This window comes from Pimephales promelas, chromosome 6, assembly GCF_988280905.1.
Source record: "Pimephales promelas chromosome 6, fPimPro1.hap1.1, whole genome shotgun sequence".
In the NCBI taxonomy this organism is placed as follows: Eukaryota; Metazoa; Chordata; class Actinopteri; order Cypriniformes; family Leuciscidae; genus Pimephales; species Pimephales promelas.
In genome coordinates, this window is record NC_142774.1 from 29,162,857 (window position 1) to 29,190,632 (window position 27,776).

The window sequence follows — 27,776 nt, forward strand, 5'->3', positions numbered from 1 at the left end:
CTTGGTGAGCAGACGAGACTTCTTTTAAAAACATAAAAAATCCTACCGATCCAAAAATGCTGTTATAAGACATTTGTTGTTTCTTGTGCACCAAATAATTAGAATATAATGATTTCTGAAGGATTACATGACACTGAAAACTGGAGAAATTGCTCCTAAAAATTTAGCTTTTCCATTACAGGAATAAATGATATATTAAAATTGGTTCTTGAACAATTAAATGCAGCCCTGGTGAGCTTAAAATAGTTGCTTCGAAAACATAAAATCTTACTGACCTCAAACTTTTGAACGATAATATAAATCCAGATCACAGTCCTTACATATTGAAGCTAATGACCTCTGTGTTTTTTGTAAAACAGTTTTTGTATATTGTTCACTTTTCAAGACCTCATGCGGATAGTAAATAGTCTGGGTATGTGAGACTTGCAAACCACTGGTGCCTCCTTGCTCTGAGAACTACTGAACTGACCAAAAAACATTCACCCACATTTGAATGATTCATCACATTTGTTTCCTTTGCCCAACGTGGCATGTGTGTTCTTGGGTCCCTGCTCCACCTGGGATATAATAGTAAGAATGGACTAAAATAGATGTTGAGTTTTTGTGCGTATGTGTGTGTAATGTTGTCATATTTGTTTGTGTGTTATAGTCCTGATGACATTGGCACCTGCTGGTATATCCTCCTGTCTGGCTCTGTCTTTATAAAGGAGTCTATGTTTCTTCCCCGCAGCAGGTACGAGTGTTTGAGTTTGGTTTGCCCCATTGGTTCCTCAATGTGTCTTCTTCAGTGTTTTGTGTGACGTGTGCGGTGTCATTTCAGTTTTGGTAAGCGATCTGCAGGTAGTTTACGTCGTGGTTGTGAGTGTATCGTCCTTGAGGCTTCAGAAATGATTGTGGTGAGTTGTACAGTATATGTATAGGTGCAATAAGCCATGTATCAGTTAGATGGGGATACACTTATCCACTCTCTGTCTTTCCCAGGTGGACTACATGGACGACAACGACGAGTATTTCCAAAGACAAGTATCTCATCGACAGTCCAGGAGAAGATTCCGCAAGATAAACCAGCGTGGAGAACGACAGACTATAATTGATACGGTTGATCATTATCCAGTCAGCAAGCCCCCTCTGCCACCAGGATACCACTCGGTTCGTTCACACTCATATATTTATATATACCATTTAAATATACCTGCCTTTTTCATCAAATTATGAATGTATAAATAGTTGCATCTTCTAAGGCAGGGGTCGGCAACAGGCGCCCTGCAGGCCAAAACTATAATATCTGGTCCGCGCCGCTGAAAGACATTCAAAAAAATCTGTGGGTCGCTAGACACACCTTTAAAATAACCGTCATGAAATGTCTAAAATATATTAAATGCGTCTCTATAGCACGTGTTGTGTTTATCGTACAATTTAAGCGTGAAATTGAGTTTTCACGTGCATATGAAAAGCAGTTATTCAGGTGCATTTGATTCGCACTTTATTGCGTGTAATACACACGCACCCCACACCACTAATACTAGCCAACATATAATACACACACACCGAACACCACTACTAAACCTACCCATCCGTATCATATGCAAGTAAAAACAAATTTTCGCATATAAATTGCATGATAAACACAATGCGTGCTATAAAGACGCATTTAGTGTGCTCATGATTTTGACCACTTTGACCACAAGTTTTGTTTTGTAGATAGCCTTTCTAAAACTTAAATTTCATTTTGTATCATTTGTATCTTTTTTTTAATCAATGTTTTATCAACCAATTGCCTGGAATTATTAAGTAAGAAGCAAATATAGCAGACAATATAATCAGAAAGCTGCCTCACAGGCAGGAGAAATATATAGAAAGCTTAATGTCTAATTTTAAACGAAACAATTCAAAACAAAAAGAAACCGACGACTCTCTGCTTATATAATCCATATGAAAAGTGCATTTCCTTTCTATAGACGCGTTAACTACTGCGGTCACTTTTGCAGGCGATAAACAATTAAAATGTCTCCTTGCTATATTGGAAACATTCATAATCATTACTTTTGCCGATTCCTTGTGACAGCTTTTGCGTTATTGGCAGCGCCATCCTCTGGTTACATAAACACGGCTTCACCACCGAATCAGCACCAAAAACAACAGGATTTTTTAAGACGATAATCGCACGACCTATTCGATATTCTATAATTAAATCAACACATCGAATATTCAGGATTTAACACAGAGTAACAGCTCACTACCAGTTACAAAAGACACTGTAGGTCTACCAGTCTCACAGGCAATTCTAGTTTCATTTTTCATCATTTAATTTCTTAAATTATCCATTGAATATGTTCTGGCCCACCATCTAGTGTCAAAAATATTTTTTGCCCCGATGCCAACCTTACTTGCCAACCCCTGTTCTAAGGTGTGATCACATTAGCAAAATATTTTTGCGAAAGTCACTTTCAAACTAAGCAGCTTTCTGTCGGTCAATGTGGTGAATTTGTGTGGTCAGCTTCAACCCACTGCAAGATCTGTTTGGGGAACTTTTTCACCCTCGCTAAATCTAGGTCGTGTGAATTCCTATTGAAATGTCAGCAAATTACACAAATTACTGAACAATGGTACAGTACATGTGATCTTAGCTCTTTTTCACGTTATTTGGTTTTAAGTCGGTGTGTGCATCTTAACAAGTTGGAGCTTACTTGTATCACTCATCTTGTGTTATGCTTTAACAAGTTTTGTATTAAATTAGCATGTGGAATGTGTATTAATGTGTTTTTAATTTTGTCTTGCTGCAGGAATGCTCAAAATCCCAGGTAACTTACCTTTTTACTACTAACAAATAATAATCTTTCACATTTTTATTAAATACATTATCCTGTGAGCTTTATATGCAGAAACAACTAAGTAAACCATTAATAGGTTGATTCCCTCAAAAGGTGCAAACACTTCGACACTGTGCCACTTTTAATGTTATTCCAACATAGTTAAATTGGTGCAAGTAATCAAATATGATAACCATATCATTCTCATTATTTTTATAGTAGCACAGAAAGTACACTGCAGCTTTCGTATGCATGTTTAGAGACTTGTCTAGTTAAGCTGAAAGTATACTTCCTGTGTCTGCATGCCACAGACTGCATGTCACAGTCTGCTTATATCTGCACACACTTTTGGTGTGCCGCCCAATTTTTGCAATTGTTGTTTGCACAGTCCGCTGATATCTGGCCATGCTTTTGGTGTGCAGACGGCATTAACTCAAACCCATTTTAACGGCGTAATGTTTTTTTGGCCTAGCCATTTTTGTAGTTTTTCACATGGTTTTGCAACCATTCGTTTTAATGGCTTGCGCCAAGCAAGGACTTTTTGTTGCTTCGTTGACCAAACTGCAAGCGGATCTAGCTAGACCGAAAACAAAACAACAGGCATGCCGCGCACACTTGTTTTGGCTTGCCAGCCAACACTACGTTTTGATTGGATGACGAGCATGAGATGGCGAAATGGATGTTCATAAGATTCTGAATTGAAAGTTTACTTTTAAAAAGTTGCCAAATGGTCCCATTGACGAGACCAAAGTGATCTCTGTGTTTTGTCATTGTGAACGGAGCTATCATCGCAGCAAATACCACTTGATGGCCAAGCACACACAGCTGATGCGAATTCTCCGCCCCTTCGTCAATATCAGTACCTCGTCAGTATCTCTTTACCTCTTTTATTGATGGACAGTGTTATATTGTGTGAAAGATTATTTGCACCAATTGAGAATGTTAATGTGAAATTGAACACAGTAAATGCCAATGTTGTTTTCAATAAAAAAAATAAAAAAAAAAACTCGCACAAAGCAAGCCAATCCACTTTTCCATGTTGATGAGAGCATTAAAATGAGAACAAAAATAATGGGACAAAAAGAAATCAAGAGACATTTAGAATAGATAAAAATGTGTGATTAATTGCGATTAATCGCGAGTTAACTATGACATTAATGTGATAAAATATTTTATTCATTTGACAGCACTAGTATTTACCCAATATTTATGTGTGCTATACTATTAGCAGCAAACTTTATTGGAATCAATGAGTGCTGTCTTCCACGCACCTGACTTGACGAGAACGTTTTGACCCTGTTTACACCTGTGATCAGATCTCTGAAAACGCATCTTAATACCAGGTCGAAACAGAACCTTTGTCAGACAGAGTTACTGCCTATGTAGAGTGTTAACAATGTCGTTTCTGAACGCGTTCAATGAACATAGTCCATGAACGCGTTCATATTTTGGGCGAACGTGAACTGAACGTGCTGTATTACTGCCTGATGAACGTTATGAACTCGTTCATTCTGGTGTCTGTGAAGGCACGCTCTCTCAGTTTAACTTCGTTCAATAGGGTGCCAGATGTCTATAGAGGCGAAAACCCGGCTAAAACACACGTAAACAGGCCTTAATATGTAGCTAAAAAATGCCCAATCTGGCAACACCAGCCAGCATTGTCGCACCTTGGCCGCCGTCGACAAAGCAGCGAGCAAGGAGGCGTCGTATGATCATTTAAACAGATTTCATGACGAGGTCGGTGTGCTGGTTCTGTGCTGACTGCCCGTCGATAAAATAATTGTTGTTTGTGGTTGTATATGGGCTCTGGGCAATAATAATAATAATAAAAAAGCTTGCAACATATGGAAAAAAAAAGAACTATAATTGAACTAGTTCATTTTTTGAAGTATGAACTATGAACTGAACTAGTTCATTTTATAATGTGTGAACTGAACTTTGAACTAGTTCATGTAGAAAGTGAACTTTCTCAACACTGAGTGTTAATCTATATAAAGTGCTGCCTTGGAAGACAGCAGCCCATGTAGACAACAAGACAGATCACTAGGTTTTGGAACATAGCCATAGTCTTGGCTAGATTCTTAGCAAGTTTAATCGGGTAAAAGCATCCCTATCTTCTTTTCAATCACTCACAGTTTCTCCCCTGTGGCACTTTGAGCATTTAGTCTCTCTCTGCATTAGCATTTTTTATTTTTTTTTACTATCTTCTGTCTTTTAATGGAACTGGTAATGATTGACAACAGGGGGTGGGCTCTTGACAGATATATGTGCCATCCTGATTGTTCAGTGAGCTGCCAGTCATTGCTGGGTTGACCCTGGTGACTGGTTTAGTGGGGCAGGGGGTGTCAACCATCCCCCACCCCCTCCGCTTAAACAATACCAGCCTCTCGATAATCCCATGATCTTGTGTTGGTGTGTGTGTGTGTGTGTGTGTGTGTGTGAATGGGACCGAGGGGCAGGGTCTGATGTCTGCAGAAGCATCCCTCTGCCTGAGTGCTGTCTGTCACAGTGAGCAGATTTCAGTAGAGAGAGGGATGCTCTCTCCGAGAGTGCGCACGGGGGAGAAAAACATCAAGTAGGCGCAGTTAGAACAGTTAGTCAGATAATGTTTTTGAGGTTAGTTTAAGTACACAGAGGATGGTTGGACATTCAGTATTGAAGGCTATGAGACAGATAGTTCTGTCTCATGGCTATGGAGTCAGGGGACAGGAGACCAGGACTGTGAGTATCTCTCTCACACGCAAACACGCTCTCAAAAGCCTGTGGACAACACCTTTTTTGCATATACATGCTAAACTCAAGCATGTATTAATAAATTATTTGATAAAAATACATATGCATGCACTATTTTATTTTATGAAGCATTATTTATTGATTTTGATAGATGGACACTTTTTTGTAATTATCGGTATACAAGCAGAAATTCAATTTGAATAAACAAATAGTGACTAAATATATTATGAATTGAACAGAATTATGAGTATTGAATTTCATTTTTAGAGTTGGTCTGTTTTAGGTGTTGATATTTATTTTGAATTAATAACTAAATTTAAATCTACTTTTTTTTTCTAGTTTTTTTGTGTGATTTTTATTTTTGATTTGTATTTTTACATACTTTTTTAGATCTGTTTTAGCAGTTGTTTTCCTCCCATTATGTTTTAATACATATAATTTTATATACATATGAAATTATATGTAGATATCATTTTGCGAGCCTGCGAGGTCACATTATTGAGTTTTTGAGTTGCGTGTATGAATTCTACATGAGATGTTTGTTATAGGGTCACTGTATGTAGGCCATCTGATCTAGGGCATCTGTACATGAACCCATCAACTTTACTGTAGTAAGCCTCAGGGTGTTTTACAGTAGGGTGTTAGGGAGGTGTATTAGTGAATATAATCATTATTTTGATTCATTAACTGATGAAAGCTTCAGTCATTTACGCTCATTGAATCATTGAAGTTTTTTTTTTTTGTTGTAGGCATGTTTGTTTTTGTTGTGATTGAAAGGCCTGGAATAAGTCAATTAAATTAAGGACCCTATGTGCAAACACTAAAAAGTCATGAAATGCACTATAGTGAATATAAATATTTCTCTTAAATATTTATTTTTCTTAAAATTAATCTTTATGAGCCCAATCTCAATGAATTGATTTTTAAAAAATGATTATCCAGTTATTATTATGAATGACTGATTGGTTCATGATTGGTTTGTGCCTCACTGCTAGCAATAATATTTCAGTGAGTGTTTATTTTTATCAACCAATGACTACAATGACTCTCAGTAGATGGATTATTAGATTTTTAAAACGCTACCATTCAGCTGAACTTGTTTGCGTGTGGGAACACATCATCCATTCCACTAAAGAGTAATTGTGCAGACAATCACACAGGGGTTTAAAATTAATCCTTGGGGGGAAAACTCTATATTTCCACCAAAACTCGCAAACTTTTATCAGGAAACAATTGCTGAGTTGTCTTTGTGCATATACATGGTTATTTTAAATAATATATACATTATTATTATTATATTATTATACATTATACATGAAGTTTTGATCATATTATTTGAGAGCTACATGGAATATATATATATATATATATATATATATATATATATGAAGAGTTCAGATGCAAAAGCGTGCCAAAAAAGTGCTATTTGAAATTTTCTTCTAGAATGATCATTTTTATCAAGCTTGTATATTTAAGTTCAAGTTCAGTAAATGGCAATGATAATTACCTATTAATTGTTATTTAAGTGAAATTACTGAACTTAAATATATAAGTTTGATAAAAATCATCATTAAAGAAGAAAATTTCAAATGGCATTTAGAGGCTTTTGCATCTGAACTCTGCGATTAATGCGATTAATCATATTAGGGCTGTGCAAAAATTAATTGCGATTAATCGCATCCAAAATAAAAGTCTGTGTTTACATAATATATTTGTGTGTGCTGTATATAATTATTTTGTATATATAAATACCTATGCATGCATGTATATATTTAAGAATTATTTGCGCTTAAATTCTGTATATATATATATATATATATATATATATTATATATGAATAACACATTTTCTTAAATATATACATGCATGTGTGTGTATTTATATATACAAAATAATTATATACAGCACACACAAATATATTATGTAAACACAGACTTTTATTTTGGATGCGATAATAATAATAAAAACAATAATGTTTTAAAACAATTCATTTATTTATCAGTTTTTATCATATTAGTTTTTAATTTTGTAACGGTATATGTTTCTCTTTTAGCTTCCTGCCGACTTCTCAAAGCTTCACCCCTCTGACAGTTGCCACTCCCATATGACTTCCAGCCAATCACGTTCCAGCATCGCTAGTGATTCGGGAAGTAGCAGCCTATCAGATATTTACCAGGTGATAAAAGACTCAGTTTCTATCCCTCTAGAAAGCAATCTCCTTACACACTCTACAACCGAAGCACATCCTGACAGATTTATTGTGAACATCTGGGACACACACTCACATGCATTTAAATCCTGATCTGTAGAGTATACCCCCCCCTCCGCTCTGGTCCATCTGTCACCTCTCCATAACCTATTCATGTCAATCCTCACACTCACCTTTTGATCCACTGATCAGCATTACACATACACACACACAAACATCCACGGTATGTGCAAACACAGTCACCTCAAAGTGTCAACACATTTCTACATGTACACACATCATATTCATGCGATTTGTTTTGTTTATTTGGACATATGGGCATAAGGGCAGAAAGCTGTTAAACCACAAATCAAATGTTTGTGAACATCACTAGCTGAAAATTTGTGAAGAAACAAACAATTTGAGCTCACTGTTTCTTTTACAGGCCACTGAGAGTGAGTGTGGGGACATGGATCTGAGTGGGCTTCCTGAAACAGCGGTGGACTCAGACGAAGATGATGATGAGGAAGACGTAGGGAGGGGAACGGACCCTCTTATGAGTCGGGATATTGTGAGAGACTGTCTGGAGAAAGATCCGATGGACCGTACAGATGATGACATTGGTAAACCTTTGTTGTTTGAATTGTTCAGTGATGGAAATCCACTATGCTACACTTTCACTTTCATTTTCACTTTCAATTTCATTTTCTTCTTCTCTTTCTGTGTACAGAGCAGTTGCTGGAGTTTGTGCAGCAGCTCCCTGCATTTGCCAGTCTGAGTGTTTCGGTGCGGAGGGAACTCTGCGCTGTCATGGTGTTCGCGGTCGTGGAACGGGCTGGAACTATCGTGCTCAACCACGGTGAAGAGGTGAGACTGGACCCATTGCAGCATTTCATCTCATCATTTGTGGTGTTCACTTGATAACGGAAAAGTGTGTGTGTGTGTGTTTTAGCTGGACTCATGGTCAGTCATTCTGAATGGAGCAGTAGAGGTGATCAATCCAGATGGCCGCTCTGAGAATGTGTGTATGGGTGGAAGTTTTGGCGTCTCCCCTTCTTTGGAGAAACAGCTGATGACTGGAGTCATGAGGACCAAAGTGGATGACTGTCAGGTAAGAGTGTCTACTAAAGTTGAATATCCAGCAGCTCATTAATGTCAATAAATTTACTGTAGAAATGTTTTACTTGAATATTTTCTTTTCAAGATGATTATAGTCTATTAATTAAAAGTTCCTATTCAGGCTTTATTTTTAATGCAAATTTACATAAACTGGCGATGCAGAAAAATCACCTGTTAACATTATTATTTGTCTCTGTGTGTGTGTGTGTAGTTTGTGTGTATTGCCCAACAGGACTACTGCTGCATTCTGAATCAGGTTGAGCAGAACACACAGCGAGTGGAGGAGGAAGGAGAAATCGTCATGGTAAAAGAACACAGAGAACTTGACAGGACGGGCACCCGCAAGGGACACATTGTTGTCAAGGTAAAAATCTGAATTAAAAAAAAGCTCTACTTATAAATCATATTTCAGCTTATAATACTTATATAATTTATTTATATATTTCAGTTTATAGACTTATTAACAGTCTGGTCTAATTTAAAGCTAATCCTTTTTCTAAACTGTGTTTTTTGGATAATCCTGAATCACTGTTATAGTACACCTGTAGTAAGTGTTTATATTCAGACTATTTTAGACTGGTTTGGGTCTTAACCACCGTGGAGTAGCCGTTTGACTCGTCTTAGACATAAACAGAGAGAATTAGCTCCTGCTACAATGTTCTTCCGCAAGACACATGCAGTTCTGTTTATTAAGCATTAGAGTGCCAAAGTTACGGACTGCAGCTTTAATCTCTGAGCTTTTATGTTATGTGAATGGAAGCAGTGCAACAACTTTGATGATAAGAAGAAAGCACAAAATCTTGAGCTTGAAATCAGCAGGATTATGTGAGACTGAAAAGTGTAGAAATACATTTTGGTCACTCTTTAGATTAGGGTCTAATTCTCACCTTTAACTAGCTTTTAGCTACAACGTTTGCCTCAAACTCCTAATTACTGTTCATTAATAGTTAGTTGTTAAGGTTAGGTATTGGGTAGGATTAAAAGATGTAGAATATGGTCATGCAGAATAAGGCATTATATGTGCTTTAAGTACTAATAAACAGCCAATATCCTAGTAATATGCATGCTAATAAGCAACTAGTTAATAGTGAGGATTGGAACCTAAACTAAAGTGTTGCCTACATTTTAAATGCATTTTAAAATGTATTACATTATAAAACAGTAAAGTTCATTTGTAATAATATGTCATAATATTAAAGTTATTTTAATAATATTGTAAAATGTAATATTACATTTTAATATAGTTTTTATCAAATATTTGGAGCCTTGTTGAGCATAAGAGACTTTCAAAAACATAAATTTTTACTGACTCCAGACATTTGAACAGTAGTGTATATGGTTTATTTATTTTGTCAGACCATTTAACCAATTAATATCAGATTTAAAATGTGTTGTGTTTGTATTTATTTTTACCAGCACATTTTCAATATGGTATTTTAAAAGAAAAAATATAATGTACTCTTTTTAGGGTACTGCTGAGAGGCTAATGCAGCACTTAGTGGAGGATCATTCAGTCGTGGACCCCACATATATTGAAGACTTCCTGTTGACCTATCGTACCTTCTTGCCCAGCCCTCTGATTTTGGGACAGAGACTTCTGGACTGGTTTAATGACCCCAGTTTACGGGACAAGGTAGCTTGTCTAATTCAACCTTTTCTAAAGAAACACGCATGCATTAAGCTTCAATGGGACTGAACTCATAGCTCTTTACTCTCTCTTCTATTCAGGTAACCCGAGTTGTATTGTTATGGGTTAACAATCACTTTAGTGACTTTGAAGGAGACCCTGATATGACCAGTTTTTTGGAGGAGTTCCAGAGCAATCTGGAAAAAGAGGTGTGTACAGCGTGCAAGCATTGCTCCTAAGTATCTCAATAGCCTATATTTTAATTATACATGATCACATTATTAGACAAGCATCCTTATTAACTATTTATCCGAGCAGAAAATGACAGGACAGTTGCGGCTGCTCAACATAGCTTGTGCTGCTAAAGCCAAACCCAGAGTGATTACTATAGCAAGAACTGCTCGAGAGATACCCCTCCCCTTCACACTTATTGGAGGAGCTGAACGTGGGACGCGCCTCTTTATCAGTAGCGTAGAAGTCGGCAGCAAAGCAGAGGAGGCGGGGCTTAAACGTGGAGACCAGGTAACACCTTTCAAACCTCATCGTAATACAACAAGACACTGAAGCGTTTTCGTTAACACTTTTTTTTCCACACCCAATGTACAGATATTGGAGGTGAACGGACAGACGTTTGAGAACGTGCAGTTGTCCAAAGCAATTGAAATTCTCAAGAACAACATACAGCTCTGTATGAGTGTCAAAACCAACCTTCTGGGTGAGGTTTCCTCTGGGATACATCCTCAACACTCACTGACTGCTGAATTCAACATCTCAGAGTGTTTTATCCCCCTTTTCTTATCTTTACTCATTTTCACTCTTCTCAGTCTTCAAGGAGTTGGTGGCCAGGGTGGCAGAGGAAAGGAAAAACGGCGTTCCTCATCTTCCAAAGATTGGTGACGGAAAGAAAAATAGCCGCTATTCTGTACCTGAACTTGGGGCTGGATCTGATGTGATTGGTCAAGAAAAGGTCAGCAAGAAGGTCAAAGCTCATACAGTGGGCGGTCGAAACAAACTGATGAAGATTCTAGACAAGACGCGCATGAGCATCCTACCTCAGAAACCTTACAGGTATACAAGCACACACTCTCTTCTTCTCACACTATTGCTGACTTTAAAGTCCTTTAAAGAGTACAAATCTTACCATCTTAGTCATATTTTATTGATGGGATTTTAAGCAATATTTAAAATCAACCCCTTGTGGTTTATGTGGTAAATTCTGATAGATGAATGTACGTATTTTACGTCATTTGGAGTCATTTTGCCTTTGTTGTGTAGTGACCTCGGGTTAGGGCAGACTCAGGATGACAGCATTGTGGGATTACGGCAGAACAAACAAACTCCGACCACTATGCCAGTCAGCGGAAATCTCTCATCCAGTAACCCTGACTTGGCCCAAGGCCAACAACGCATCATCGACTACAGTACACAGCCACCAGGTAAATGGATACAGAATATTCAGATGAACAATTAATAATTAGTGTGCACACGATGATAATGTGATTTAATTATAAAATGCATTTGTAGTAAATAAAATTATATATTAGTATAATTATGTTAATATCATAAATAAATAAATAAGGTTCATTTATTAAACATTAGTTCATGCATTAACTAACATGAACTAACCATTTGTTACTGTATTTGTTATTCTTTGTTAACGTTAGTTAATACAAATCTAGCTGTTCATAGTTTGTTCATGTTAGTTCACAGTGCATTAACTAATGTTAACAAGATTTTAATAAAGTATTAGTAAATGTTGAAATTAACATTACCAAAGATTAACAAATGCTGAAGAAGTTTTGTTCATTCTTTGTTAATGTTAACTAATGTAGTAACTAATGAACCTTATTGTAAAGTGTTACCAATAATTTATTTGGTCTGTCAAAAATAATGCTTTAAGGATGCGATGATGATCCACATGTAGGCCTATCCCATGATCAGCCACACTCACCCCCGCGGGCTTCTCTTTGTGGAGACCCACAGGAGGACGCTTGCACGTTTCAAGCTCCGCTGCCTGTTTTTGATCCTGTCAGTTGTCTCGATGTCTTATGTTTACGTGGACACTTTTTATTTCAATTTCAAAAAATCTTTTTTGTGTTCCTGCTTTACTTTTGTTATATCTGTGCGATTTACTAATGATCGCGCTACCTTCTCCTTGCTCACAGCATCTGGATTCACTCGTGAGTATTTGTGCACTACTGCGGTTCTGCTCGTCTTTTTAGACACCTGACGTGTTTGGTTCCACTCGTCTCCTCTAGATAACCGTTCTTATTCTCCATAGAAACCTGTCTCACGTAATTGCCTGTCTATCTCTGTATAGTTTTCTCTAGTTGACTCTCTTTTCTTCTCTCTGCTATGCTGATCTTGTTAGCCCTTTATAGTAATCGTTCTTTTACAGATATGGTTCATTTGAGTCAGTGGCAAGTTTTTCGCGCTGATGGCATCACCATGGGTAATCTGTCACTTGTGGATAAAAACAGACTTTTAGGAAGTTCTTGTTTTCTTGAAAGTTTAAAAAGTGTGTAGCAGCACTGTTGCCATGTTTTTGCTAATATACTTTGTTTTTCCAGTCATCTGGCAAGCCTGACTCACGCTCTTGGTTAAAGGAAATGTGCCTTAAGGCTGTGGAACTATATCCACACTTTATTATTACATTGTTTCTGGTTTATTTCAGTGTCCTGTCTGTGTAAACACATACACTTTGTGCCATCTGAAAAACTTGCAACTGGGCCAAGTCCAGTAGTTACCATTTATTTTCATTGATATACAGTACCACTCTTACCAATTTTTATTTTATGTTTATGTCCAAGTCTGTTTCTGTAGCTGCTGTTTGTTTAGAATTGTCTTGAAGTATTTCTGAATAAAGTAGCTACAATTAAGCAAGTTCTGAAGTAATTCAAGAAAACTGTAAAAAAAAAAAAAAAAAAAAAAAACATTTTTTAAATCAGTAGATCTAATTGGCTACATTTAGATCTATTTTTACACACATCCATTTTTTTATTACTTACATTTTACCAACATACATTAACAAAGGTACACTACATATCTCTGTGGTTGAGTCTAGTGGTTTGAGCTATACCACTGGTTGTCTGTGATCACCACACCAGATCTTACTAGATCACTCTGTCAACAAAACAACTGATTGTAAGATTGTCCTACAAGAAGTAGAAGAAAAAAAGTTGTATAATGTAGCATTTGATACCTTGTTTCATACCAGACATACACAATTGTAAATGACATAAACCTAAAATATCCTGCAAAAACGAATACAGGATCTAAAGGACTGGTATTAGCTTTTTTTTTTAAGTGACGTTACTGAAGAACATGTACTTTTGACAGCTCTACTTTAGAATTGTTTTGTCTCAATGTCGCCTCTACTTTCATTACAAGGTGCTGTACAGCTTATGTTTCTACATCTTTTATTTTCATTAGTACCGAGATGCCTTATCTGACTTCTGCTTGATCTGGATCTCCAGTTAACCTTTTTGTCTTTGTTGTTAGGGTTCCTATCACCTCTTTTCACTTGAATGTTATATCTACCTCGTCCATTTAGCTAATGTAGCTCTAGAAGTTGCATGTAATCTGTGCTATGCAGAAATGTTTGAGGTTTACATTCACTTTATAAACCTATATACATTAATTTTATGCTTTGTTAAACTTTTTCATTCACAGAATTGCAAGACCAGGTGCTGCGAGTTTTCAAGGCAGACCAACAAAGTCGATTCTTGCTGATCAATAGGGACACCACAGCGAGAGAAGCAGCCAATCAGGCAATGCGAGAGTTTGGCTTGACCACAAGTCCCGAGGCCTATTCACTTTGTGAGGTGTCAGTCACACAGGAGGGCGTTATCAAACAGAGGCGACTTCCTGATCAACTCTCTAAACTGGCTGACAGGATACAGCTGAGTGCTAGGTTTGGTCTTAAGCTGAATTTTAGAATTCAAATGGACTATTTAGTGATTTATTTTAAAATATGTGATGGCTGTTTTTCGCTGCTTCCTTGTCAGGTACTATCTAAAGAACAACACTGAGACGGAGACACTGTGTTCAGATGTGGAAGCACAGGAAATGCAGCGAGAATCTGTGGTCCCTCTGCTGTCCTTAAGCTCCATGGAGATAGCCAATCAGCTGTCAGCACGCAACTATCTGCTCTTCTCCAGCATTGAACCGACGGATTACATAAATGACCTCTTCAAGCTCCACCCACAAGATCCTCCCACCAACCTGCGCAACTTTGAGTATCTTGTAAACCAGGAGACTTTCTGGGTCGCCACAGAGATTGTACAGGAAACCAACCAAGCCAAAAGAATGAAGATCATCAAGCACTTTATAAAGATTGCTCTTCACTGCCGTGACTGCAAGAACTTCAACTCCATGTTTGCCATTATCAGGTAGACTTAGTTTCTAGGAAATGATTATTATCAAATGAGCACTTTAGTTTTTGTCTATTAGTGTTGTCATGGTATCATACCATGAAACATGATCACGGTATCAAGTAGTATCATCATGATGCAGTCATGTTTGAATGCATCGTATTTCTGCGGCTGTAGTTTACATTCCCAGATCAGTTTACATTCCCAGATCAGTTTACATGATAACACTTTACAACAAGGTCTCATTTGTTAACATTAGTTAATGTAACATAACTAACAATCAGCAATGCATTTCTTACAGTATTTATTAATTTGTTAACGTTAGTTAATAAAAACACAACTGTTCATCGTTTGTTCATGTTAGTTCACAGTGCATTAATGTTAACAAATACAACTTGATTTTAATAAATAATGTATTTGTAAATGTTGAATTTAACATTTAATAAATGCTGTAGAAGTATTGTTCATTCTAGATCATTTTAACTAATGTTAACTAATGAAACCTTATTGTTATGTGTTACCGTTAACCTAATAATATTATTAATCATAATAAATGTTATTATTATTATTATTGAAAAATTAAAATATGATTATTATATACATTATGTTATATACATTATTATTGTAAATACTTGTTGTTATAAAATAATATATTATACTAAATTATTATTAATATATACTATTACTTAATCTTATCTATAATTTTCTCAGAAAATTTAAGGAAAACCAGCACCGCCATATCTTTTAATTTACTCCATTAAATTTTCTGCAATAAAATATAACTGATTGAACAGAGTGCCATTTTCTTATTTATTTAGTTGTTCCATGCTTCTTGCCATATAAACATGTTTATATCAATGTGTTTGTTTTTCTTACAAAAACGTGTCTAGTTTGTTTGTTAATGCTGGGAATAGTCTGTCTCCTCCCCATTATACAATTTCTAAAGTGTATCTGTGTATTTTGCAGTGGGTTCAATCTAGCACCTGTCTCTCGGTTGCGATCTACATGGGAACGATTGCCTGGAAAATACGAGAAGCTTTTGGCAGAATTACAGGACGTTTTCGACCCCTCTCGCAACATGGCCAAATACCGTAACCTCCTCAACAAACACAACCTGCAGCCGCCAGTTATCCCTCTGTTTCCTGTCATTAAAAAAGACCTCACCTTCCTTCATGAGGGTAATCTGCGTTTTTCTCTGTTTTTGATGCCTAAAAATTTAGTTTGGTTAAAAAAAAAAATATTAAAAATGTTTTAACCTGTCAAACATGCGCTTATAGGCAACAACTCTAAGGTGGATGGTCTGGTGAATTTTGAGAAGTTGAGGATGATTGCACGAGAGATCCGACACGTTGTTCGAATGGCTTCCATCACTATGGACCCTGCATTGCTTTTTAAGACTAGGTACACTCACTCACAAAGTGTACAATTATTTCTTGTGATATTTTTGCAATGATATTTCATACATAAAAACATAATTAAGCAGACACACTAGCTCTTTTTCGAATCTTACTGAGCTGCATCGCTACCTGCACAGGAAATGAAACCTCATCTGTGGCCGATTTAAAAATAATCTTTTCTTTTATTGAACTGAAATATTATTGTTCAATGTTTGAATGTGTGTTCCTGTCAGCATTGTGGGTTTGCAGTCCACATGAAACATTCATGTGTTGGGCAGTGTAATTAAGATACCTACTGTACTTATGATGCCTTATGATCAAAATTATGGATGCTCCGATCGATCAGCCATAGATCGCTATTGGCTGATAAACATGCAACATAACAAGTGACATAGTGACAGCTATAGGTTATAGGACTTCTGGGATACGATCACAATGCGTTCATGACGCAGTGTTTTCCAACTTCATTTGAGTTCAACAAATGAATCAATGATCTTGGGTATGATGGTTGGGGACATTGTGCAGAGAGGTTTTGCCAGCAGTGTTGTAACATAAGGTCCAAATCAGAGTTTCCGCTAAAAAAAAATGGTTTTCGTTTTACTGTCATTTTGATGATATGACGGTCAAATATCACCTCTTAATTAGTCAAGTTGAGGTAAACTGGAGGCAGGCTATGTAACTTAAAAAATGACATGATGTGTCATACAGATTTGAAATGTGTAAGAACAACACACTCTCATGGCAATTTGTACTTTTTTACAAATTGAATTGGTATCAGGCCGTATAGAATGCAACATGTTTTTTAGCTTAACATTCAAATAGACAAAAAAAAAAAAAAATATGAACGTCTGATTGGTGTCAATCAAATGCCAATTGTTTTTACTATGGTTTCACATTCATAGTTTAATAAACTAATCCCATAGTTTAATAATTCCATAGTTCATAGTTTACTAAACTAAAGTAACCAATTGTTTTTTTTTTACTAAAGCGAACTTAATTATACACTCTCAGTAGGCTATGTCTCATTTAGCTGGAAACATTTAAATCGCCACTGTGCAATGACTCCTTAACAAATGAACTGGAACAAACAAATGACTAGGCCTATAACATTGTCTTGCATCATTTTAGCCTAATTTTTATGCAGTTTTGCAGTGCTGAATTGTGCATCTGCCGACTTAAAATCAAAACTTATCAGTATCTCTCCACAACTTACAATGCGCGTAAGGGCCTGTTCACATATCGCGTCTTTTACAAGCTCGTTCGCTCGTTCATTTACAAGCAAGTTCGTTATTTCAAATGTAGGCCCACGGTATGTGCGCTCATAATGGAAGCTACACACTCGTTTTTTCCAAGAGTGTCCGCGCCTCATCGAGATGAAAACATCTCGGTGTGGATTGAGGTAGGGCTGCTATTTCACGAAAAATCTTAGTCTAACATAAAAATGTGTTAGTTTTTTGAAAGCTTCGTTTAAACTGATTCAGTGTTTTCTTTTTGTCATCTTAAATGAATTATTTAAGTTAAAAAATATATTTAGTGTTGGCCAATTTTATGTTTTTTATTTGTGTTTGTTTATTCTGTTTTTTTTCTCTGTCTGAAATGCAGCAGGTGTGTGAAAATTTGATCTGAATCCAGTTCTGTTGTTGAACTGTTCTGTATGCTGCTCTTTGCACGTTAAAATAAACCCTTTGATTAAAAAAAATAAATAAATTTAACGGGTCACAGATGCGCATCATTTTTATTTAATGCCACTTCAATATTATAATCTTTTCAATTAGCGGTTAATAATCGATTAACGAGCGGCGGTTGTCGGTCGGGAGAATTAACCGAAATGAGTATCCCTACTGGAAATCACAAATGAGGACTTCACAGGCAATGAAGGAATGCAATCCTCCATAATCACAGAGCTCTATAAGCACCCAGCGAGGGCATCACATCGCTGGCTTATGGCATTGATAAGAGGAGCAGTGTCCGCAGACTCAATGCTTGTAAAATGGCAAATAATCCTTCTGATTGGTCGGTGTATTTTTGCTTTACATTTTTGGCTTATTCTCAGATTCAGATTGTGTAAGGGAGGTGGGATTATTAGGCCATTTTATTCTGACAATTTGACCGAAGAGATGTAATTTTCCCGGCCAATCTCCGATAATTACTGGACAACGGAAAGCCTGTTGATAAAAATCAATTCGCTCACATTCTAAAAGTTTTTTTTAATAAAATGAGATTATGTACCTGATGATACCATGTTTTATCTTTTTTGTAGAGTTATAGGCCATTCCTTTTAAATATGACACTTACATGGTGTAAGGGGTTAACAGTGAAACTCAACGGAAAGCTTATATATCACATGTAAAGCCTGATTGATTGGGATTGGTATCTGCTGATCATGATGACAAGGAGTCGTTTGTCATATCGTAAAAATCCTGATCGGAGCATCCCTACATAAAATATTTTAAGTAGTACATAGGCAGCTCACTAGGTATTAAACACAGTGGGGCATATATCCATTGCTAATAGTTTGTGCTGGCAGTCATTTGTGCTTGGTGTCTTACTGGACTTCTTGTTTTGGGGCCTTTGCTCTGTGGGCTTTACTGTCTAAGCACTAGTGTCTTTTTGTCTCCCTTTTCTTGATCTCTTAATTTTCTTTTTCTTCGGCTCTTCAATGGTCTGTGTTTTAGGAAGAAAAAGTGGAGGAGTCTTGGGTAAGTGGGACTGGTACCGTCTTTCTTTTTGTTTCCTTCACTTTCTCTGTTAACTGTCATTGTTTTTGCCGTGTTGTGTACTAAACCACACTAACATTTCTTTGAATAGCCTAGCTTTAGTTGCACTGCATTTGTAAATTCTCATCTTTCCCCTCCTTCTTCCATTATAATTATGCTAATTTTCATTCTCTGGAAGGGCATGCGTTTTTCTTATCAATGTTTTCCTACCATAATTTATATGGTTGTTTAAAAGTATATCTGCTACTTGAGTAGGAGTGGGACAAACATGAAAATTCTGTCAGTATTTACCAAACCTCTATGTGTTTATTTGTTCTGCTATACAGAAAGGAAGATATTTGGAAGAATGTTTTAATCAAACAGATCTCATTCCCCATTGACTTCCATAGGAGGAAAATACATACTATGGTAGTCAATGGGGAATGAGATCTGTTTGATTAAAACATTCTTTCAAATATCTTCCTTTGTGTTCAGTAGAACAAATAAACACATTGAGGGTTGGAACAACATGAGGGTGAGTAAATAATGACAGAATTTTCCTTTTTGGGTGAACTAACTCTTTAAGTAATACTAAAATGTTTTTTTTATTATTTGTTCAGTAATGGTTAATACAATATTGTAAAATCAATACTAGATTAAATTATTTAATTTTAAAACCAATATACATCAATGAAAACATCAAGATATAAAACCAATAATAAAAGCATGTTTGCACTCGCCTGTGGCTTGCATAGACAATCCTTGTGTGCTCTGTTTATATAAAAAAGACTACCAAAGGAGGAATTACAAAATAAATCAAAAGATAAATATCTTAGCTTTTTAACAACAGGTCACTCTGCCAGTACAGAGGTTGCTGGAACAATGAACATTTGGTGGTACTTAACCGTTAGTAGACAGTAGGAAACAATGTCATTGGTGCCTGTTAATTTACAAGTATTTATATACTATCACAGTTTTTTATTTCCATTTTTTTATATAATTTTTGTTAAAATTTTTTAGTATATTTTATGCCTATTACAGTTTATTTTTTATTTATTAGTTTCAGTTTTTAATTATTTCCAGTTTATTGCCAATTTTAGTGCTTCAACTTAAAATAATTTCATTTAGATGCAAATGCCAAAGTTTTCGTCTAATATTTATTTCAGCTTTTTCAGTTAAGTTGTGTGTGTGTGTGTGTGTGTGTGTGTGTGTGTGTGTGTGTGTGTGTGTGTGTGTGTGTGTGTGTGTGTTGTGTTAAGTTTAGTTATCCATAAAACCCCTGTTGCCTGAGGCAAGTAAGTGCGAAAGAACGTACATTTATAAGTTATTTTACTAGTTGACTGGTTAGTTGAAGTACGAGTACCTGACTAGTTGATTATTCATGCCTACTTCCTAGACATGTAAATATTTTATTAACCTGTAGCATCTAAATTCTCTTCTTTGTGCATGTTAAAAAGGGCCATATTAATTTCCCAGCATGATTCTCTGGCTGATTGATCTAGTTGTCTAGCTAACTTCCTCTCTTAGTTTGTGTTGACCTGTTGCCGTTAACATGCATTGTGTCTTTTGTTCTTATGTGTTTAGGTCTCTAAGCCAGGTGAGCAGCTCCTCTCTCTCTGACATCGGAACGATGGGCGGGAAGAGGAAAGGGAGGCGCAGCTCTTTTCTCAGTGCTAAGAAACTCTACGAGGTGGAGATGATGAGCAGACGTGTGCGGCAGTATCTGGACACGCAGTCACATGAGAGTAATGAAGACACGCTCCAAGAACTCTCCATGCAATGTGAGCCCGCCAACAGCTCGAGTGAGTTGGCACGCACCTTTTAAAGGACACAATGACTCTGACTTCCTGATTTCATTGAGTATTATGAATGGTTAAGATAAAAATTGATTATTGCTAGTTAGATCATTAAATTACTTTTGTAGTGCCTAACTCTCTTGCATGTATTTTTGCATTGATCCGCTCAGTTTATTAAGTCATGCATGAATAATTTATGTTCTCAAATGTTTTTGGACACCATAATGTGACATAATTACATAGTAATGAAATGGAATGGAATTTTTTTTTTTTTTTTTTTGCATAAATTGATATCTAACACTTAACTTTGTTCTGTTTGATAAAAAGAATTAAAACATTTATACATTTCCTTTTTATGTAATGGGCCAGCTAAACTTGTTTGTGTGTACACGTGGTTTCAGCACTGAAGAACTCAGGTGAGAGGAGGCGATTGGATGCATCTCCTGTCGGTCAGAGAAGCACCACTCCGCAGCAAACAAATGGAAGTCACGGTGTCAAGAAATCACTTGACAAAGATTTGCCACCATTTGGTAAGACCTTTCTCTGTTGTACCTATACGAATGAGCCGGGTTCTGGTATTATTGGAGCGCCCTCTGCTGGTGACTTGTCAGTCTTGTTTGCATTGAGATGGTGTTTTTGTGTCTGTAGGTGCCCAGTCTCCTCAGTCTCTCCATAAGATTTTGTCTCTGTCAGAAAAGGGGAGGGACAGGCAGCGAAAGCCACCTGAGGACAACCAATCAAATGCTTCCTCTCTACTCTCCTCTCCACGTACCTCACCTCACAATACACCTAGAAAAGGTATGTAGTTATGTGTATTGATTCAGTTCACTATCAATAAAACTTGATAGCACTGCTGGCATGTTGACATGATGGCTGTTGCTAGAATTTATTTGGCTGCACATCCATAATGTGAATCTCCCGTTTCACCACATCCCAAAGTTGCTCTTCTGCATAAGTTGTGACGGGTAGTCATTTGATTTACTGTCAGCTTGGACCAGTATGGCCATTCTCTAGCATCATCAAGGCATTTTCGCCCACAGAACTGCCGCTCACTGGATATTTTCTTTCTCGCACCGTTCTCTGTAAACCCTTGGGATGTTTATGCATGAAATTCCCAGTAGATCGAGCAGCCTGTCTGGCACCAGCAACCATGCCACAATCAAAGTTACTTAAATCCCCTTTCTAACCCATTCTGATGCTCAGATTGAACTTCAGCAGATCGTCTTGACTATCTGCATTGTGATTGGCTGATTAGATATTTGTATTAACAAGCAGTTGAATGGGTGTACCTAATAAAGTGCCTGGTGAGAGTGTTACTGGCCATAAGTTTGGAAACATGACTATTTTAAATGTTTTTGAAAGATGCCTCTTATGCTCTTGAAGCTTTTATTTGATCAGAAATACAGGAATAAAACAGAAGTATTGTGAAATATAATTACAATTTAAAATAATGGCTTTCTATTTTATTATACTTTAAAATATAATGTATTTTATGTGGTGCAAAGCAAAATTTTCATCAGCCATTACTCCTGTCTTCAGTCACATGATCCTTCAGAAATCATTAGTAATTTGTTATTATATCATGACATTATTTAGATAAAAATAAATAATTATAATCTAGTTTTTGTAATAAGTGAGGGTTGTTATGATTATGTTATGATGGTTGATATGTTGAAAATATATATATATATATATATATATATATATATATATATATATGAAGAGTTCAGATGCAAAAGCCTCTAAGTGCCATTTGAAATTTTCTTCTAGAATGATCATTTTTATCAAGCTTGTATATTTAAGTTCAGTGATTTCACTTAAATGGCAATGATAATTACATATTAATTGTTATTTAAGTGAAATTACTGAACTTAAATATACAAGTTTGATAAAAACCATCATTAAAGAAGAAAATTTCAAATGGCATTTAGAGGCTTTTGCATCTGAACGCTTCATATTACTTTTTGGTTTGAAAAATCAATTATAGGTTAAGATCAACCCAACACAAAGATTCACACCTCTACAGCCTGAGATATTCTCTGATTTATTTAATTTTTATTTGCTTATTTATGCATGTTTTTCTTATAGCCCCACAGTTAGTGGTGAGTGACGCATCAGATCAGTTGAGTCTGTTAAGCTCCTCCTCCTCTGATCTCATCATGGTTGATGACCACACACATGCGCAGCCCCATACACTTGCTCACCCACTCAGCTCGCGTAGAGCAGAGCCTGACCAAATAAGCCTGGGGTAAGAAGTCTACACACAATTACTTCAAAAGTTAAAAAATATTTTTTTTTCTTCTGGATGTCAATTGGTCTAGTAACTTTTTTTTAAGTCTTTCTATATTTCTGTCTCTCAGATCCTACTCCTTGACTCAGGATCAGTGTGACCGTGCGTCGTTGGACGCAGTAGACAGTGGCCGTGGCAGCTGGACGTCCTGCTCCAGTGGTTCCCATGACAATATCCAGAGCATTCCACAGCGTGTGGGTTATTATGACAACCGCAGCTGGGAGACGCTGTCAGAAGGGATGGGACGTAGTCACGTGACCACACCTACCGGTTACTGGGGTGATGAACAGGAAGGCGACACAGGAACGATAAAAAGAAGAGGTGGAAAAGATGAGACTCCAAATACAAACAAGAATCCTGTGAGTCGAAGGGAGGGACGTTTTAGAGACCCGCCGCCCACACCACCTGGTTATACTGCTCTGTCATTGGCTGAGGCAGACAACCTCAGTCATGCTCATGGGCGACGCCCACCAGACTACACTGCCGCTCTGCAGAGGTCTCGATTCCTTAAAAGGTCATGTGATGCTCCTCCAGTGCACCCATCGAGTAGATTACCAGCTTACTGCCAGTCACCACGACGACCACAACCGGATGGTGAGTATTTGATTATGCAGTAAGTAATCACTACAAAAAGATCAGCAAAACATCGCTGTGTTTTGACTTTCAAAAAAATTAAATAGGAAGACCAGACCTAACTTAAAAACTGCTTGGCCGTAGACATTGATCTTTTGACCAATATTTTATTACCCATTTAATTTATTTTTTGGATAATTTTTTAACCGAAAAAGTAATATGAAGCTTAACCCTTACACAGAGACACCTGTCCTCAGCTAAAAAATAACTATTCTTAAATGTTTAAGAATAGGCTCCGTAATTAACATGATTACAAGTAGTTTTAAATCGCATTAATTTCGTCAAAGAAACCCATGTATTTTTTTTTTTTTTTTTCCCCTCTGGGCCAATAAACATAGGTTTTGGTGTTTTGAACCAGCAGTTAGCATGTTTCTTTGGAAATTTTAAGGAACACAAAGTGAAAGTAGTTATGTGCATGCATGAAAACAAACACAAAATAACAGATTTGCATGAGTACTCTCTGACAAAGTAGAAATTTGGCATAACGCTTAACCAATAATGTGTATAAACAAGTGGTACACACCAAATGATGCATTGAAATTTGATTTCTACATTGTCCCGGTGGACTTGATTCCGACAGATATAACTGCCGTAGCCAAGAGAACCATTTTGTTTATGTTAATACTACTTTTGTATTTGTATTTTTTTTTTTACAAGACAATTCTCAATTGTTTTCTCTACTTTCTGCAGTATATGCATTTGTTCATGTTCAGATTGAATTTTATATACAGTAATGGCACTTTTTCACTGCATAGTACGGTACGGTTTGCTTCGGCACGCTTTAGCACTTTTCCACTGCATGGTACGGTACGGCTCGCTTTAAATGGTGCCTGGTCTGTTGAGGTTCCAAGCATACCGTACCGGTACTAAAATGTGACGTAAAACACTGCAGATCACTGATTGGTCAGACTGAATCATCACTGCCAGCGTCATTGTATTTGCGACACGAGAAACCAAACCTGCTAGATTTAAATAGCCAGTAACAGCCACCGCTGTAGCGACTGCTTTTAAAGTAATCCCACCCACTTTAAAGCGGTACTAACTGCAGTGGAAAAGCAACCGAGCTAAAACGAACCGAGCCGAGTCATACCACGCAGTGGAAAAGCGAAACGAGCCGAACCGTGCCGCGCCAAGCCGAACCGTGCTGAGCCGTACCAGCGGTGGAAAAGCACCATATGTGTGTGTATAAACACACACATACTGTACATACAGTAAACTTTTTTAAACAGAACCTTTTTTTTTTCAGAAGTTTTTTTTTTCTTGTTCACCGTAAAAAAATAAAATAAATAAATAAACATTTTGCTGCAGTTTTTCTTAATTCTTGTAAGTTCATCCATTCTCAGACAAAATAAATATAAAATTGTGGCTTTAAATGAGCTAGATTGAAATGTCTTGTCTTTGATAAAATTATTATTTTTATTTTTTTGTATGTTTTTCTTGCTTTTAGATGTACAGTCCTTTGGTCTGCGTTGTAGTTGAAAGGGTTATATAATTAAATGAGACTTGATACTTGATATGATTTTGATGCTGTCTACTAGAATGGTTCGAGTCAGGTGCCCCAAAAATGTTCTAGGACTTAAATGGTTAACAGTTACACAGCCCAAAATTTTGCATAGAAAACAATTCAAATTCAATTTTTTTTTTTTGTAAACGACTTTATTGTTGTTGTTTGAGACACTTACACATGAAATAAAAACATTAAAAAATAATTGTACTTTTAAATATGACAATCATGTATTGGTCATGAAGCACAATATGTCCATCTAATAAAAATTGCAGATTATTTTTTCTTTTTTTAAATATTTGAATATTAGAACTCAATCTCTTTTTTTTTTTTTGTCTTTTCTCTTTACAGAAAATGAGCAGATATCTGCAGTGTAACAAGGGCCCCTTATAATATCTCTACCCCCAGTGTTTCACAACCTTGGCCTGGATTGAAATATAGCAAAGCATTTAGGACCTTAATGGAGATCACTGTGAAAGAGGAAAGGAGCAGAGAAAGGCACTTTTAACATAAGTTCTGCAAAACAAAGACAAGAAGGAACAAACAGATTGTTGAGTAATAGAATGAAGAACATAGTCGTGTTTTAAGTACAGAATGATGAGAGGTGTTGCACATAATGTAATATCAGTGTTATAAAACCATGGAAACCAGTATTATGCCATTTCATTTCAGTTTTAATCTGCCATGTTACTTTAGATTGTAATGTGTTACAGAAAGTGTGTGTGTGTGTGTGTGTGTGTGTGTGTGTGTGTGTGTGTGTGAGTGAGTGAATCAATCACAGGAGATGTATCTCTCTTCGGACACTTGAAGACAGAAAGAAAAGACTGAGGAAGCTGCCTCTCACAGACCTCAATATCAGTGTTTAATGTTACTCACAAGTATATGATTATTTTAAACATGCCTTTTCTCATTTGATCGTGACCCTAAAAACTTTCCAAATGTGCCCACAAGATTCTGTTTGAAAAGATTTTAATGTTTTGTATTTTTATTTAATTTTATCTGTCAGTGTCATTGTTTCTGGCTGTCAAAATGTATGGCACAAATCCTGAATTGTTGCACAAATTTTCAAAAGCAAGAGATGGTAGTCATGAAAATGTAAATTATAGTTGTTGCATAGATGTTAGGTGGTTATGATATGGTCAGTAAATAGTTACAATATATTTTATATAGAATGTCATGAGTTCAAATGTATCGCTTTTAGCTCCTTGTGTTTCTACCCAGCCAAATCTATAAGAATCACATCTATTTCTACGTCTTTTACAAAGACAACTGGCAAAGTCTGTAACTACTTTTGTATTTTTAATACAACTATTGTAAATATTGGTTATATTTTGTTAAAGATTTCAGAGACCTATTCTGTTTATTGGACACAATTCAGCTACAAATGACTGAAGGAAAATAAACACTGTAGCAATGAAATATCATGTCTCGTTTCTCTACTTCAATCATGTTAATCTTGAGTACAAATCATCTTGGAGAAGAAATGACAAAAGAGTTTGACACTATTTTGACAAACGAGTAGCACCGCCCAAAACTCATGCCATTGGCAGAGAGTCGCCTCTTGGTTTTCTGATTGGCTAACACGTGTGGTCTTTGGTCAGATTCTACTTTGCTGTTTATAGAGCCCAGGGTTGTAAGTGAGATGAGTGTCGTTTCGTTTGTCAGGTCATAGTATTTTAAAATAAATAGTCTTATCATTTATGAGGTTGTCACAAAATAACAACATTAAGATTATCTTGCCACTGTGGAACAAGTGGAATGTTCAAAAATACTGATAAATTCTGACTGGACTGAATTGTATCATCTAGTTACACTAGACTTCATTTAAATCATTCATATCATTTTATGAAAGTATGATGTTAAAATATGGCACACTGATATTGACAAATACAAGTAAATGTTTTTAAGAAAACATTTCTTTATTTTGATGTTATATGTCTTGTACTATAGTTTTTTTTTGTTTTTTTTACAATAATGTTCAAACGTTTGTGGTCATTGAGGTTTTTAAGAAACTAATACTTTTATTCACAAGGACATTACATCGATCGAATGTGACACTAGTGAGATTTTTAATATTACAGAAGTTTTCCAAACAAAATCCCATTCTTGTGAACTTTCTATTCATCAAAGAATCCTGACAAATATCACAGTTTTCACAAAAATATTAATCACCACAACGGTTTTCAACATTGCTAATAATAAAAAATGTTTTTAAGCACCAAATTAGCATATTGCGATGATTTCTGAAGGATCATGTGACACTAAAGACTGGGATGATGATGTTGAAAATTGAGCTTTATCATATTGCCCTTTCAGATATATTACAATTTGAAAATTTGTATTTTATAATATAATATTTTACAAGAGTACAGTACTGTATTTTTTATATGAATAGGCTATTACTTTATTTTATTTTTTAAGTAGGCTACGCGGCCTTGCTGCGCATAATGGCTTCTTTTAAAACATTAAAAATCTTAATTAGAAACACGATTTCACTTTAAGACTTACTCGACCTCAAAACAATCATGGTCTGAGATGGCATACAAACGCAAATTGAGGTCTTCCAGCAGTAGGCGCCGCTGTGGGGCCGCTCGTGCTTTTTGTGTTTCG

General features: G+C 36.3%; 1 protein-coding gene across 6 annotated transcripts in view; it reads left to right on the forward strand.

The window, feature by feature from the left end:
* Nucleotides 1–26,585, forward strand: part of rapgef2a (Rap guanine nucleotide exchange factor 2a) — a 48,621-nt gene extending 22,036 nt beyond the window's left edge. The window contains exons 4-30 of one of the 6 annotated variants that reach the window (XM_039692694.2): nt 650–733; nt 821–896; nt 982–1,149; nt 2,784–2,801; nt 7,597–7,719; nt 8,177–8,354; nt 8,462–8,598; nt 8,684–8,842; nt 9,062–9,214; nt 10,319–10,483; nt 10,579–10,686; nt 10,796–10,999; nt 11,084–11,192; nt 11,302–11,545; nt 11,753–11,913; nt 12,643–12,657; nt 14,150–14,390; nt 14,485–14,868; nt 15,817–16,028; nt 16,128–16,251; nt 18,923–18,946; nt 20,528–20,745; nt 21,141–21,269; nt 21,388–21,537; nt 22,828–22,987; nt 23,100–23,623; nt 25,518–26,585. In XM_039692694.2, coding sequence (XP_039548628.2) covers nt 650–733; nt 821–896; nt 982–1,149; nt 2,784–2,801; nt 7,597–7,719; nt 8,177–8,354; nt 8,462–8,598; nt 8,684–8,842; nt 9,062–9,214; nt 10,319–10,483; nt 10,579–10,686; nt 10,796–10,999; nt 11,084–11,192; nt 11,302–11,545; nt 11,753–11,913; nt 12,643–12,657; nt 14,150–14,390; nt 14,485–14,868; nt 15,817–16,028; nt 16,128–16,251; nt 18,923–18,946; nt 20,528–20,745; nt 21,141–21,269; nt 21,388–21,537; nt 22,828–22,987; nt 23,100–23,623; nt 25,518–25,543 — 4,294 coding nt within the window. In that variant the 3' untranslated portion in view covers nt 25,544–26,585. Of the gene's footprint in view, nt 1–649; nt 734–820; nt 897–981; nt 1,150–2,783; nt 2,802–3,145; nt 3,677–7,596; nt 7,720–8,176; nt 8,355–8,461; nt 8,599–8,683; nt 8,843–9,061; nt 9,215–10,318; nt 10,484–10,578; nt 10,687–10,795; nt 11,000–11,083; nt 11,193–11,301; nt 11,546–11,752; nt 11,914–12,642; nt 12,658–14,149; nt 14,391–14,484; nt 14,869–15,816; nt 16,029–16,127; nt 16,252–18,922; nt 18,947–20,527; nt 20,746–21,140; nt 21,270–21,387; nt 21,538–22,827; nt 22,988–23,099; nt 23,624–25,517 lie in introns of those variants that run through there. The other 5 variants (XM_039692711.2, XM_089132355.1, XM_039692702.2 and 2 more) reach the window with 5 other exon arrangements.
* The last annotated feature ends 1,191 nt before the right edge of the window (nt 26,586–27,776 follow it).